This window comes from Ostrea edulis, chromosome 1, assembly GCF_947568905.1.
Source record: "Ostrea edulis chromosome 1, xbOstEdul1.1, whole genome shotgun sequence".
Classification (NCBI taxonomy): domain Eukaryota; kingdom Metazoa; phylum Mollusca; class Bivalvia; order Ostreida; family Ostreidae; genus Ostrea; species Ostrea edulis.
The window spans coordinates 32,521,493-32,537,468 of NC_079164.1; the positions used below are offsets into that span (position 1 = coordinate 32,521,493).

At 36.0% G+C, this 15,976-nt stretch overlaps 1 protein-coding gene across 3 annotated transcripts in view; it reads right to left on the reverse strand.

Moving 5' to 3' along the window:
* LOC125659922 (RING finger protein 207-like) overlaps positions 1-15,976 on the reverse strand; it is a 28,669-nt gene that overhangs the window by 2,314 nt on the left and 10,379 nt on the right. For all 3 annotated transcript variants that reach the window (XM_048891738.2, XM_056144141.1, XM_048891729.2), the window contains 10 exons: positions 14,841-15,013; positions 13,801-13,942; positions 12,790-12,890; positions 12,450-12,539; positions 7,237-7,408; positions 6,441-6,626; positions 6,171-6,222; positions 5,414-5,531; positions 4,638-4,730; positions 1-1,041 (listed from right to left, as the gene is read on the reverse strand). The exon at positions 1-1,041 is cut by the window's left edge and continues 2,314 nt beyond it. In XM_048891738.2, coding sequence (XP_048747695.2) covers positions 201-1,041; positions 4,638-4,730; positions 5,414-5,531; positions 6,171-6,222; positions 6,441-6,626; positions 7,237-7,408; positions 12,450-12,539; positions 12,790-12,890; positions 13,801-13,942; positions 14,841-15,013 — 1,968 coding nt within the window. In that variant the 3' untranslated portion in view covers positions 1-200. The remainder of the gene's footprint in view (positions 1,042-4,637; positions 4,731-5,413; positions 5,532-6,170; positions 6,223-6,440; positions 6,627-7,236; positions 7,409-12,449; positions 12,540-12,789; positions 12,891-13,800; positions 13,943-14,840; positions 15,014-15,976) is intronic.

The window sequence follows — 15,976 nt, forward strand, 5'->3', positions numbered from 1 at the left end:
ACAGATTGGCCATCTGGCAGAGCACTAATAATAAATTATTTGGCACATTCTCAAATATCATTTCAGTTTACAACCTATTTTGATGACTATTTGTCTTATTGCATTTTGACTTATCACCAGTGTCATCTTGACTTTCCTCTATTTCAGAAGCACAGTCTGTGATTTCAAAATCTGGGACATCATTTTTGTCAGCACAATTCTCAAATTTTAGACATCCCTGTATTAGATTGGGATTCATTCTCATCTGAATAGTCTTTTATTTTGGACACAGTTGTATCACAATGGGACTCATTTTCATCTGGATAGTCTTTCATTTTGGACAACCCTGTACCACACTGGGGCTCATTCTCAACTGGATAGTCTTTAATTTTGGACACATCTGTATTACAATGGGACTCATTCTCAACTGGATAGTCTTTAATTTTGGACACATCTGTATTACAATGGGACTCATTCTCAACTGGACAGTCTTTCATCTTGGACACATCTGTATTACAATGGGACTCATTCTCAACTGGACAGTCTTTCATCTTGGACACATCTATATCACATTGGGACTCATTCTCAACTGGACAGTCTTTCATCTTGGACACATCTATATCACATTGGGACTCATTCTCAACTGGACAGTCTTTCATCTTGGACACATCTATATCACATTGGGACTCATTCATTTCAGTGCTTCTAAAGTCATTAAGCTTTACTTGTTCCAAATTTCTTTTTACATTATCTGGATTTCCTAAATCCTCGAAACTTTCCTCATCATCCATGTTTGCTGTAGCCATTTCCTGAGCTTCGACATTTGCCGCCGACTGATCGCCAGGGAGACTCTCCCTCATGGGTGAACTGTCTACAGACAGACTTTCTTTGAATTCACCAGATTCTCTCTTCGTTGAATTGCGTCTTGAACTGCTTTCCTTTCTGGCAGACGGAGCTTTCAGCATACCCTTTGTTTTAATCAGTTCCTCATCAAGGGGGTTAACTCTGTTAACCGCTGTTAGGGTTTCCCTCTCCTCTTCTGCTATACGTATTGCATCAACTCTAAAATGAAATAGTGCCACAATTTTTGTAAATATAGTCAATCATTATTATTTTGAACTTGATGGGATAGAGAAAACCTTTAAAAAGATATCTGTCCGAGGGTTCGAGATATTGAGGTTGAAATATATAAAGAAGATCTAAACTGTAGTTGGAACTTCCAACTCACTTTGACATATCCATAGTATTCGAGATATCGATGTTCAGGATACCAATTGTAGTTGTTTATTTTGTACCTAATTGTACACCATAAACAGTATGCGAGAGTAACTACATATAGGCGAGAGCGGAGTCACTGTTAAAAAAAGATCTCCCAGAGTGCCCCAGTTCAGCTCGAGAATGAGGTCACTGTTAGAAAAGACCTCACAGAGTGCCCCAGTTCAGCTCGAGAATGAGGTCACTGTTAGAAAAGATCTCACAGAGTGCCCCAGTTCAGCTCGAGAGTGAGGTCACTGTTAGAAAAGATCTCACAGAGTGCCCCAGTTCAGCTCGAGAGTGAGGTCACTGTTAGAAAAGATCTCACAGAGTGCCCCAGTTCAACACGAGAGAGTGTCCTCCACACAGTGAGCACTGATGTTATGTCTGTATGGTCATAAAACTGACCCGTATGGTCATAGAACTGCTCTATAAGGTCATAAATCTGACCTGTGTGGTCATATAAACTGACCTGTGTGGTGATATAAACTGACCTGTGTGGTCAAATAAACTAACCTGTGTGGTGGTACCATTCTGAGTGCTGCTGTTTACTCTGTGTGAAATCTTATGTGGAACAGCAATGTGTTTTTGCAAGTTTACTTAGTGTTTTGTGTATATATTTCAGTTATAGAGTATAATGAATCAATTACAGTCAAACAACACTGCACCACTTGTATGGTATGAGACTGTTGTTGAGGAATATTTCACACTTCTCAGGTCACTGTCTATTGAATGACATCTGTAACACTGCTCAATCACACACTTAAGTGTCTCAAAAACTACCAGTAACTCAGAGACGTAAATATCATTCATTACCATAGAAAATAATTCACCTTCTTACACATGGATGCATTCAATACGGGACTTTCTTGAGATATGGATCCACTCTGACTTTTATCGCGCATTGAATGTAATTTGTAGGGCATTTCACTTTCAGATTACAATAACAACTAAGTAAAAAAGCATGAAATACTTCGATTGCCATCAAATTCCTGCATTAAAATGCTATCTTTGAAAGAAAGGAATCACTACAACCATTTATAGGAAAATGCATTTGATCAAATTATGTGAGTTGGCAAGGGAAATAAATCTAGGAAATATCTTGAGGATATTGGTAAAACTTCACACCTTGCATCCAATGATATGCATCTAAATGCTCCTTTTTCCTTCCATCTAATTTACAACCAGGTACTAAGCACCAATAGTGATTTAGAGGAGTTTAAAAATGGCGTCAATCGGAGTGGACGTGTAGTGAGGTCGGCTGTGTCGAGGGCCTCTATAACTATAATACAATATCACCTACTGATTTTTCAAGTGACCAATTGATTGTGTCTGTGATGGTTTTTGTGTTATAGCATATATGGAGAGTATTTTTTGAGATCCAAAGAAGAACATTTTCAGTGATTTTCTCCCGTGAGTTGTGTTCGGAGCTATTTATGGTAACGGCACATTTGAGACATTTGTACAAAACGATCAGTGAATACGTGAGTACACACAGATATCAACTTTGAAAAGTGTATTATAAATAGCATTCTCCTCATCATGACAGAAAGATCAACACGGGGCAGCACAAAAACTGAGTAAAGCCCTCAAAGCTCAAACAAAAGTATTTTGGATGAGATTCGTCGATTGAAATCGGAGATAATCACGAAAAAAGACCTAGAAGGTATAGTTTAAAAGATTCTCGATGAAAAAACCAAAGTAATCCAAGAATCAATCGACGAGAATACACAATCTTTACGAGCGTTACATAGAAAGGTAGACTCTCAAAATGAGATTATTGAAAATTTACAACAAAAAGTGAGTGAGCTAGAAGAGAATATTGAAGATTCAAAGCGTTACGCTATTACAGCGTATTTAATAGCAAATAGAAATGAACAATATTCAAGAAAAAACACTTTCAAAATCAATGGAATAAAAGAAACACAATGAGAAAACACAAAAGAAGTTGTTAAACGGGTTCTTGAAAAAGAGGGGGTCAAGTTAGACGAAGCCGATGTCATCGCTATTCACAGAATTCCGGGGAAAGCGGGAGAACCCAAACCAATTCTCGTGAAGTTGAAAAACAATATGGCAAAATCCAGCGTAATGCGTAAAAGATCTGCCGTTAAAAAAAATTCTAATGGACATTGCTGGTTATCGGATGATGTCACAAAACTGAATGGTCAGCTGATTAAGAAACTGAAGGAACATCTGCAAATCGACAATGCATGGTACTTTAATGGTAGTGTCTACGGTGAGAAAGATGGCATCAGAATGAAGTTCGATCTACTGGACAATATAGACGAGAAAATCAGAAAGAGGAAGAAATGACCGTGGCTATACTTATTCCGGGAAAACAAATTCTCTATCATGAACATATTTTGGTTTAGGTATATTCTTGTCATTATGAACTTCCGGTTATGGGCGTTGACTGGCATGAAATGAAATGAGGCCCAGGACATTGCTAAGGCTTCACTAAGAATTTTTTTAACTGTTTTTTTGTATATTTATATATCTTCTCAGCTTTTCTTTCCTTTCTTTTCTGTCTTTCCTTTTTCTAATTCTATTTCAAAGGACAGGAGACATGGTTCTGGTGGGTATCGTATATTTAAAATTTACATTACTTCAAAACTCAAATGGTCAAGGTCTAGGAGATGTTGCAAAACGTAGAGATGTTTTTAATTATTTACGATCTTTGTTAAAAAACAATATGCGGTCCCGGTTTACAACATGGAGAATTTACACAGACTTCCAGATGAAAACATTTTCTTCACTATCAATGATCAGTTATTCCTTGAAACCTTGCTATTTGAAATAAGAGGTAAAAGTGATAGCGAAAAATTTGATACCCAGTGGAACAGATGGAGCCTGATCTTTACTTAACTCTCTCTCTCTCTCTTTCTCTCTCTCTTTCTCTTCCTCTCTCTGTGTGTGTCTCACATATAAAAAACTTGTCTGTATTCCTACATGATCCTTGGTATGCATATATTGAACATATATTATGATATATACAGATTGTTTACAAAAAAAAAAACAAAAAAAAACAAACAATAGTGATTTAGATCATCATCATAGGACTGTACATAGCTCTTTATGGACTGGCTACTAGCGAAACACCATTTGTATCGATGTCAACTTTGCCCTACAATTGGTTACTATCACATGGCCACGGTGTATAATTGTCAATTCTAACCGGTTGTTCCAGCACATCCCTAAAGTTCCATATTGACTTTCAACATATTTAACAATGAAATGTCCAAGAAATTGCTATCACCAGGAGAGAAAAAAAAAACAATCCCCCCCCCCCCAACACAATTTTTCCAGAAGTTTCCTGAAACTACATATCTATAACATTAATTGCTTGTCAACTTTTCAATTAAAGTGTACTTATTCTACAGCATTTGACAAAAACCCACCCATACCTGTGCTGAGAATCTGGCTGCATTGTGTTAATCTCTTCAAATATGGCTGCTATATTGCTGTCATGATCACTCTCCTTACTGGACTGTGTCAATCTACAGTACAATACACAAACAGTGATGTTATTTTATAATTGTTATCAATTTTCTCTCCTTAGAAGAGAATGTAGCCCTCCATTTGAATAAATACCTGAATGCCTTTTATACAGAAATACTTGGTGGCTAAGATTGGCTAGAACTGGGCAAGTGGTTCTTGAGAAGATTTTTAAAATGTAAATCCAATTTTTTTCATTCTCGCCATCTCCCATTTAAAAAGAGTGTGGCCCTTCATTTAAACAATCCAAGAATTCTTTGTGCCAAGATTCATTAAAAATGGCCCATCAGTTTCTGAGAAGAAATCATGTGACACAGGTGAGGGACAAATTTTAAACAAGAAAATTAATTTGAGCCTTTGGCTGAAGTGAGCCACACACTACTTTGATGAGAGTACATTTTTATGGCCACTATATTCACTATGGTACCACCATAATTTGCTGAATACAATTTCATATGCTCTTGTGGTTGTTCTAAACCATAAAGGAAGCACGCATTACTGATATTTCCCTGAAATAATGCACCAACGAAACTAATTTTTTGACAAATCCATGAAGCTGATGAAAATTCATGAGACTGCAGTATTGACTGAAACTTTTGATGTTTTCAATGTTTTTTTTCCAATGTACAGGTGTCTCGTGATGGTTAATCCCCACCCCTACAGGGAAATGAACTGTTCTACTTACTTTGGAGCCAGTCTCTCCGTGACAGATGCAATGGACTTCACAAAGGAATGAAGCTGTGTCAGAATGGCAGTCATGTGACCTGTTTCCTGCTTTAGTCTAAGCACATCACTCAACTGACCTATGTAGAAGAATTTTATGAGAAAACACAATTGAACTATAAAAGCATCTTCACTAGGCAAGGGTTTTCAGTCTACTCTGATCCCCAGTGAGCAAAGTGGACCGAAAACCCTTGGCTAGCAGAGATGCTATAAAAGTTGACCTTGCTCTACTGAGCACCAACAGACATGGAGGGAACATATTTGTCTATGCTTCATAAAGTTACTTGTGTATCAATTAAACAACAAGTATCCTTATACACTGTAGATGTACCTGTACTAATTTCCACGGGTCAAAATTCTACAGACTAAAAAATTTTGTTTTGTCCACAGGAATGAAATTCCACAGATTTGTATGCAGGTATAAAACCCCTTCAAGATTTACACATGCAAGATTGGAAAACTCCACCTTGGGAACAAGATCCACTGTCTAAGACTTGGCTAAGCCTCATCCTGGACTGTGAATCTTGTCCCCCCGGTGGAATTCCTCAGTTCTACACTTGTACTAAAGAAGGATTTCAATATCTTTAGGTTCAGTTTTTAGGAAGGCAAATCATTTCATAGGAAACAAAGAACATATCGAGACCTTTAAATGGTTTACACTACTGTGAATATATCATATCAAGGCCGCATTAAATAGAGGGGTGATCTCAGCATCTTACCTTTGTAAACTTCTTGTTCAGAGGCCATTTTCTTCAAAACATCTTCCCAGTGCTGTGAATTGGGTACAGGGCATTACTAAATGATTTTGATTTAATTCATGATAATAAACTTGCAGAACATCATATAACTCTTCATTATCTCTTCCAAGAATTATTTTTACCAACAATTGATGTTTCTTTCTGAAATCAAACTTTCTGATTAAGAAAGAACCTCTCTTGTTGAAAATTATACAATTTCTTTTTTGCCCCACAGGAATATCGTTTATCTACCTTCTCCAATGTTGGCTGTTTTTTCTCTGTCAGAAGGAAAAGATCATCCAGGTCTTTTTGAAGTTCTGCTATTTCCTCCTGCAGGTCCTCCATAGCAGACGCCTTGACCAGACACCGTCTGAGGGTAAGGTCTCTCTGAAGCTCTTGGACATTAAACTTCAACTTGTCAATGCGCTGACACAGAAGCTGGTTCAATGAATTTTTTTAGAAATTATTTACATTGTGCTGACACAAAAAAGACTGCTCACAATATTCTGATATACTAAGTGGTTGCTATGAAGTTTATATGGAACAAATAATTGTAAATATAAAATTCTGTTATGAAAATGAAAGGGAAATAAATTATGTAATTTCAGTGCATGCATGTCCTCATCTTTAAAGCACACTTCAGAGGTAGAATTTCTCAAAACTGCATTATGAAATATATTCAACATTGACAGAATTCAACTCTACAATCAGTACTGAAGAGGAGAACAAACTACATGCTTTTGGGACACAACTGTCATTCTATTCAAAGAAGTTTAAAGCAAAGGTTTAATTGTACTCAATAGACCATCTTCTATAAAATTTGTTAAAGTGACCTTGATCTGTGATGTATGACCTTGAGAATCACAACCAATCTTACTATTAATTGTTCTGTGCCTACAAACTTTCAATTTGATTTCTTATTTGTGAGAGACGATATAAAATGGAAAGCAACAATCAAGAGAGCTTGCTTTAGCTTTAATTTACATGAACTAGAAATGGTGAATGAAAATATCCTTTAAATCAATGTTCACCTGTAATTTTGACATACCTTGTGTGAAGCTTCAAACTCTCCACAATGTTCAGCAAAGGTGCTTTTTATGTCTGTGAAGGAGATTTTGGGTAGTGTGTAACCACGTCGACCAAACTGAACAGAGCCGCCACTGAAGTGCTGCCGGGAGTTCATAGTGCACGTAGTGATCGTTGTAGTCATGGAGAGGGAACTGGGAATTATCAGAAATAATTATGTTTCCAAATGTTATCACTTTCAGAAATCAGTTCCAATGCAAACCTAAGATATATACTCATCTGTTCGGGAGAGTAAGTTGACATAAATTTGGGAGAGTAAGTCCGACTTAAGTTTGGGAGAGTAAATCTGACATAAGTTTGGGAGAGTAAGTCTGACATAAGTTTGGGAAAGTAAGTCTGACACAAACTTGAAGAATTTTCTTCATACAAGGCTACTTTGTGCCAAGTTTGGATGAAAATGGCCTAGTGGTTCTGATAGTCAAAAGCATAAAATATCATTGACACCAAAAATGGACACTGGACAATCCTTTATCAGAAGAAATAAAATTTTAAGCCTCTTCTGTAGCCCCACCCTGGCCAGAAGAGGGTGTCGTGGTGTAGATACACATTTTTCTATTTTTTTTTTAAAAAAAATTCTTTATTTACTAATTTCACATTTTGCATACAATATAAACACATGATCATTCCTGAGAATTGTTCTTATAAAAGAGAATTGTTCTTATAAAAGTGTATTCTAAATATTGGATATAAAGGGAAGATTTATTTTTAAAAAAAGAACTGCCGCGGTGGTCTAGAGGTTAGAGCGTTCGCCCCATATGCAGAGGGTTGGGATTCGATTCCTGGCCGTGAGAGACCTAAGTCGTTAAAACAGGTAGTGACAGTTCCATCCCCAAACGCTCGGCATCAGGTGTGAATGTCATGGGTCCTCGGAGATGGCCTTAAAAACGGATGTCCTGTGTCACAGTAGGTGTGGCACTCTGAAGAATCCTCACTCCTCAATGACCGTTTTAAGCGCTGAGCAAAGGCCTAAATTTGAAGCCCTTTACCGGTCTTGGTGATGTTTCCATATGAGTGAAAAATTCTCTTGAGAGACGTTAAGCAAGATACAAACAATCAATCTTTAACAAAAAACAAAACAAGATGTATTTGTGAAACATTGATGCCCCGTATGACAACAAAGTAATTCTGGTACAAAAAGAAAGGTCATGTCACAAGGAATACACATGTGAAATATGAAATCCCTAGCACTAACTGTTCAAAAGTTAAGGCCAGGATCAAAGTCTTTCCAGACAAACAAATGGACAGACCAAAAATTATATGTCCCCATATCTCTGATTACAGGGGCGTCCCCATATCTCTGATTACAAGGGCGTCCCCATATCTCTGATTACAGGGGCATTAAAATAATTATATGTTCCAATATCTCTGATTACAGGGGCATTAAAAATTATACGTCCCCATATCTCTGATTATAGAGGCATTAAAATAATTATACGTCCCCATATCTTTGATTACAGGGGTGTCCCCATATCTCTGATTACAGGGGCGTCCCCATATCTCTGATTACAGGGGCGTTCCCATATCTCTGATTACAGGGGCGTCCCCATATCTCTGATTACAGGGGCATTAAAATAATTATTTGTCCCCATATCTCTGATTACAGAGGCATAAAAAATTATACGTCCCCATATCTCTGATTACAGGGGCATTAAAATAATTATATGTCCCCATATCTCTGATTACAGGGGCATTAAAATGTTGGTAAACAGAGCTGAATTTTCATTTTAATGCCAGTTTCACAATTTCTGGTCAAGTGGTTCTTAAAAAGATTATGCTTTAAATATCCTATCCTAATTACCCTAACGATATTCCAAGATTCCTTGAATGGGGTATGTCTCATGATTTGAACCAAAATAAGAGTTCATTCAAGAATACTTCATGACAAGTTTGAATGAAAATAATTTAGTGGTTCTAACTGTGAAAATTTAACAAGAGGCCCATGGGCCTAGAATCGCTCTTCTGATACATTGTAGAACAGGCAAAAATTCTCACTAACCAAGATTCATCAATTAACAAGGTTTTAAAGATTTCCTATATCATAAGCAATACTCTTGTCAAAAGTAGTGTTCAAGTTTTTTTTTTAGATACGATGTAGACTTGATGATGGGCATTTCCTGTACCGTAAGCAGTACTCTTGTCAGAAATAAAAGCAAAAGTAGGTCACAGTGACCTACGTTTTAGCTGACACACTCTGAGAAGCCAAGATGCATCAACTTAATAAGTTTGATGGATCTAAGCCACTTAGTATCTGAAATATCTAAATATAGCCATGAAATTAAAAAAGTATATCACAGTGACCTACTTCTTAATTGACACACTCTGAGGACTCAAGATACATCAACTGAAACAGGTTCATGATTCTAGGCCTCTTAGCATTTGAGTTAGATATAGCTTTGAAGTTAAAAAAGTAGATCAAGGTGACCTAATTTATAGTCTACACACTCCGAGGACTCAAGATGCTTCAACTGACAAAGTTTGATGATGTTAAGTTAAATAGTACCTGAAAATTTAAATGTAACTGTCCAAAAGTAGGTCACGGTGACCTACTTTTGGTCGACACACTGAAGACTCAAGATGAATCAACTGACAAGTCAAATAGTATTCAAATATAGCCGTCAAATTCCAAAAGAAGGCCACAGTGACCTACTTTTTGGTCGACACACTCCGAAGACTAAAGATGCATCAACTGACAAAGTTTGATAATTGAAGTCAAATAGTATCTGAAATATTCAGATATAAACATCAAATTCCAAAAGTAAGTCACAGTGACCTACTTTTTGGTCGACACACTCTGAAGACTCAAGACCCATCAACTGACAAAGTTTGATGATTTTAAGTCAAATAGTATCTGAAATATTCAAATATAGCCATCAAAATCCAAAAATAAGTCACGGTGACCTACTTTTTAGTCAACACACTCTGAAGACTCAACATGCATCAACTGACAAAGTTTGATAATTGTAAGTCAAATAGTATCTGAAATATTAAAATATAGCCGTCAAATTCCAAAAGTAGGTCATGGTGACCTACTTTTTGGTCAACAAACTATGAAGACTCAAGATGCATCAACTGACAAAGTTTGATGATCCTAGCTTTCATAGTGTCCAAAATGCATCAACTTACAAGGTTTGATGATTCTAAACCTCTCGGTATCTGAAACGCAGTATTAAGTCTTCCCCGGAAGACATGTGTCGCCTGCTAGTTCATTCTATATGTAATATATCACGTATAATGTTGAAAAAGTAAATTATTCAAATGGTTTTTGTCAGTTTAATACTCCTTTTAAAGGTTTTGAGAATTACTAAACATTCTTTAACGATAACTTAATTGAAATTGAAAGATGAGACATTATTATGCAATGGAATTTGTGGGAGAATCTGTTTGAAATTAAGACATTTATTAAATGTAGACTGAATGAAAACATATGTTTGAAAATATGTATCAACCTGTTACTGTGCTCTTCAAGACAATGGTAATAACCATAAGTAATTATCTGTTGGGTTTACTGCTTAGTCTTGTTGTCTTTTTATATATCCAATTTACTGTTTCTCAAGAAAAATCATAAATAGTGCTGTTCTGAAATCACATATACTGTCCTTCAGTATGGGAATTACAAATACTGTCCTTTTGTACATAAAAATACTGTCCTTCAGTTAATCATAAAATAAAATCTTCAGCAAAAAATTTTTTTGCTGTAAAAAATTCTAAGTCCCGGCAAACAAGAAGTTGATAAGCGACAGATTCGAAAATGTCTTACACAATACAGTTGGCCACACTGATGCTCTGTGCCAAATATCAGGGAGTTGCCCCATGTGGTTCTTGAGAAGACTGTGACAGAAATTTTTTTGCTGAAAAAAAATTCTAAGTCCCGGCAAACAGGAAGTTGATAAGCGACAGATTCGAAAATGTCTTACACAATACAGTTGGCCACACTGATGCTCTGTGCCAAATATCAGGGAGTTGCCCCATGTGGTTCTTGAGAAAACTGTGACAGAAATTTTTTTGCTGTAAAAAATTCTAAGTCCCGGCAAACAGGAAGTTGATAAGCGACAGATTCGAAAATGTCTTACACAATACAGTTGGCCACACTGATGCTCTGTGCCAAATATCATGGAGTTGCCCCATGTGGTTCTTGAGAAAACTGTGACAGAAATTTTTTGTGACGACGACGACGCAGGACGACGGATAGTGATCCCTATATGTCGCCACTGCGTGTAACGCAGGCGACACAATAACAACCTAAAATGTATTCATAAATGATTAGCCATAAAATTCAGAAAGTAGGTCATGGTGACATACTTTTCACATGACACACTTCAAGGTCCCATGATCCATCAACTGACAACTTTTGATGATCATAGGCTCAAAAGTTTCCAAGATATGCATCAAAATCCATTTAATAATAATTACCTGCGAAATTCAAAAAGTAGGTCACCATAACCTACTTTTGACACAACATGATATTAGGTCCTAAGATGCATCAACTGACAAAATTTGATGATCCTAGTCCTTATACTAAGCAAAATATCAAAGTTTTAACAAAACAAAATTTAAGGTCAACTTTGAAGTGACCTGGAGACCACACCCTTTGCCCCAGGATGATGCCTTGAACAATTTTTTTTTTATCTACAACCTATCCTCATCCTTATGCATAAGTTTGGTGATAATTTGCCCAGTGGTTCTTGAGAAGAAGATTTTTTAGCAACCACTACTTTTGTTTGCATTTTCCTAATTATCTCCCCTTGTTAAAGGGTCACAACCCTAGTTTTAGTACAAATGAAAGCCCTTGGGCCAAGGATACCCTGTGACAAATTTGACAAAAATTGGCCAAGGGGTTCTTGAGATATAGCCCTTTTTCCAAAAAGTTGACGCACACCGCACATATGGCCATATATGATTAGCTCTTTGAGCCTTTGGCTCAGAAGAGCTAACAATAAAAATGATGGACATTGGACAAATTTATATCAGAAAAACACACTTGAGCTTTCAACTCAGATGAGGTAAGAACTAAATTGTATTTCATAGCTCACAATTGTCACATTTATGGGTTCAAACAACATTCAAAGTAAATCAAACAACAAAATACTACAAGGGAGCACATTATTTCACTTTGTCACCCAATAAAAAAAGTGAAATTTTCCTCTGGTTTTATAACATTTGACTAAAGTAAAGTACCTTGGAATGCTGGAGATGGGGCCAGGTTTGGTGCTGACATTACACAACTGGCTAGGGGTCCTGGAGGGAAACAGAAGGGGTTCCAAACACCTAGTGTACAAAAATAGATCAAACCAATATCAAACAGCAATCAGCAAAATTCAGCTCTTCTTCAGCATTGATTTTAATTACCTCGATGACAAGTTGTATTTTCTAACAGTACAATTGTGACTGATCTTACCTAGAATACTGCACTTTGTAGTCGGTACAGATCTGGCCTATCTGTGAGGGGTGAAGGGGATATAAACAGTATAATTATTACTGATCTTACTTAGAATACTGCACTTGTGACTGATCTTACTTAGAATACTGCACTTTGTAGTCGGTACAGATCTGGCCACTCTGTGAGGGGTGAAGGGGATGCTGCTGGTTAATTATGGATTTCAAGCGATCCATCAAAATCTGAGAAAAGAACATATACTACAATAAATATACACTGTATTATATTTAGTAAATATAAAACCAATTCATTTCTATTCATATACTTACAGCAACTTTCACTGGAGTTTTGTTTTTATTATATGTATTGTACCAACCATTTTAATGAATTCGTCAGTATAGACCCTGAAGCATACGATTATAACACTTGCACGGAACACTGAATGGTTTGCATAAAAGGTTGAACAATTTGCTTGGAATGATGAACAGAATAATGAACGAAGTCTGATTTGTGAAAGGTCTGCTAAAAACAGTAGGTGTCATTCTATCTTGCATGCTTTGCATGATCTGTAAGTTCCTAGGAGGATCTGTAAGTTTCTAGGGGGATCTGTGAGTTTCTAGGAGGATCTGTAAGTTTCTAGGGGGATCTGTAAGTTTCTAGGGGCATGATTTGAATGGTCTACATATTTCTATGAGTGTAGCTTGAATTGCACATAATGATTCTTGCACAAAATGGTTTGCATGGATTGCTGAATACTTTACATGGAATGATGAATGGTTTGCACAAAATGAAAAGGAATGATTTCAAATTGGAAGTGTAGTAGAATGTTTCAGAGTCTGTGCCATGAAATCTAATTTTGATTTATATGAAATCTTCATTGTCACCTAATTTCACAAAGTTGTGAAAATTCAGTTTTTAATTTAGATTATAAGGTTTTCATTATCACCTAATTTCATAAGATTACAAAGTTGTGAAAATGAAGTTTTTGCAATATTTCCTGTGGCTTATGTCTATTTGTACAATATCAATTGCTAACAAAGTTTCTTCTCTAGCAGCGATCATCATTGAAGATCTCATGAAAATATTACACAAGTTTCACCAAAATTTCCTGCAGAACATTAAAGAATAGTTCATTACTTCAAGAATGCTTACATATGCCAGATCTAGAAACTCGAATCTATTTGCTGAGCTAGTGAATGCTGAACATGTGACTAGGTGGGTGTGAAGGGTCGGTAATAAGGTGCTCAAGGTAGATAACTCCTTCTTGAACACTTTCTCCTTCTCTTGGTATTGCCTGAAAATATAGAATCATTCATTTTAATGCTGACTACAACCAGGTATTTCGATTTCATTACAGATGAAAATCAGTATCTCAAACATCAATATTTCAAATTACCATGGATAAGCTGAAGTGAAAAAGTCCCAACTACATTTTCTTTACGCATTTCAACCTCATTATCTCAAACTCTCAGATATCTTGAAAGTTTTTCCTCAGCTCCATCATGCTTGAGATAATGAAGTTTAACTATACATAAAGAATAGTTTTTTAACAAGACACATTTGTAAAACTTGTTATATACGTACTAATAACCATGATTATTTTTGTTTCTTAACTAACATGGTTAATGTATCAATAATGGCAACATATAATAAATTATGCAATGTAAACTATTTTATTTCATCCCAGATGAAAGGAATCGGTTGAAATTTTAAGTTCATTCTTGATTATTTATCTTTTGGTGGCCTTATTTGTATAATATACGCATTGTGTGCGCTGTCTTCATACCTGGTTGAAAAGAAAACAATGGCATTGGTCAGTTTTGACATCAAGTTAATCGACTGTTGGTATAGGAATAAAGGACATATCTGACAAAATTCATTGTAATAGATCATGTATGCACAGATCCAAGAATTGGTGGGAAAATAGCACTCGGTTTGTTTTGGAAAGAAAGTGTTTAAAAAGGCTGGCTGTATATTGAAACTAATTTCATTTATATCTCTACAAGGGTAGTTTTTTTTGCATGCATATTTGATATAGGTTTTTGTTTCATTTTACTCATAGAACACCCTAGTATCGATTTCTTTACTAGAATTCAACATAAAATCATTCAACAAAAAAAAACAACAACATGTACTTATAAGAACTTGTATGACAAATATTGTTCGTATAAATTCGAGATGTGAATTTGTACCTGTCAACCTCTTTAAGAAGGTCCGTTTTCATTTCTGTGATCTTTTCCATCATAAGGTTGTATAAATCTGTGATTGCTTTCTTCTCGTCCTCTGAGCTCTGCTGTATTTCAGAGAGAAGGGCCTTCAGAAGGAAAATTGTGTCCCTGGCCGAATTCTGCAATTCCCTGATGGCCTGAAAACAAAAGTTTTCATCTAACACTTTCACTTTAATATATACATATATGCGTTTCATCTCACACTTTCACTTAATATATACATATATGCGAGTATATTCTGGTAATTTCTAAAGAAAAGAAAAACTATTCCAAAGAAAATTCATTTATAACAAAAGAACATAAAAAGAATCATATCTAAAAATACATTGTACACGTAAACTGAGAGCATTGGCCTACATTGTACATGTAGTCTGAAGCGACTGTGGGCCCTGAGTTTTCATTACTGTGAATTTACAGTAAGTGTGAACGACTCAGCTTCTCAAGTTCATTCGAGGTCTCGGATAGTTGGTTTCAAAACAAATCTGTCAATAATGACGCATCAAGGAAAGAACAATGACTGCGATTGGACCAATATTTAAAGGGGCGGGAATAAAAATAATTCTAGATGGTCACACGTGTCTTTACACTAGCGTGTCATTACATAATCTTTTAGCACGATGGAAGAGACTGTGAAAAGGGAAAACCAATACCAACTAAAACAATGATGTTGATTTTAAAATTACATGCCGAGGGTTTATTTTATGGTAAAATCAGTAAGAAATTAGGCGTCACAAAGGCCACATTATAAAATTGTCAATCATGGGAACTCTTGCACCGAAAATGTCGCCAACGAAGCTTACACCGGATGTACTTTTGTTTATCGAGTATGAAATTAAAAAGAAATCAAGTGTATATTATAGAGAAATCAGACAAAATTTATTAAGAAGAAATATTTGTACCCCTGACAATGTACCATAGGTGTCTTTAATTTGTAGAGCTGCGAGAAATTTTTAGGGAAATGACTTTCAAGAAACTGCAAAGAAAATCCAAGAGAAGCATATTTCGTCTGAACACAGGGACTCATCACGAAATATTTGTCTTTTAAAAATTTGACATCGTCTATTCTATATTTACAAATGAATGTAAATATAGAATAGAGA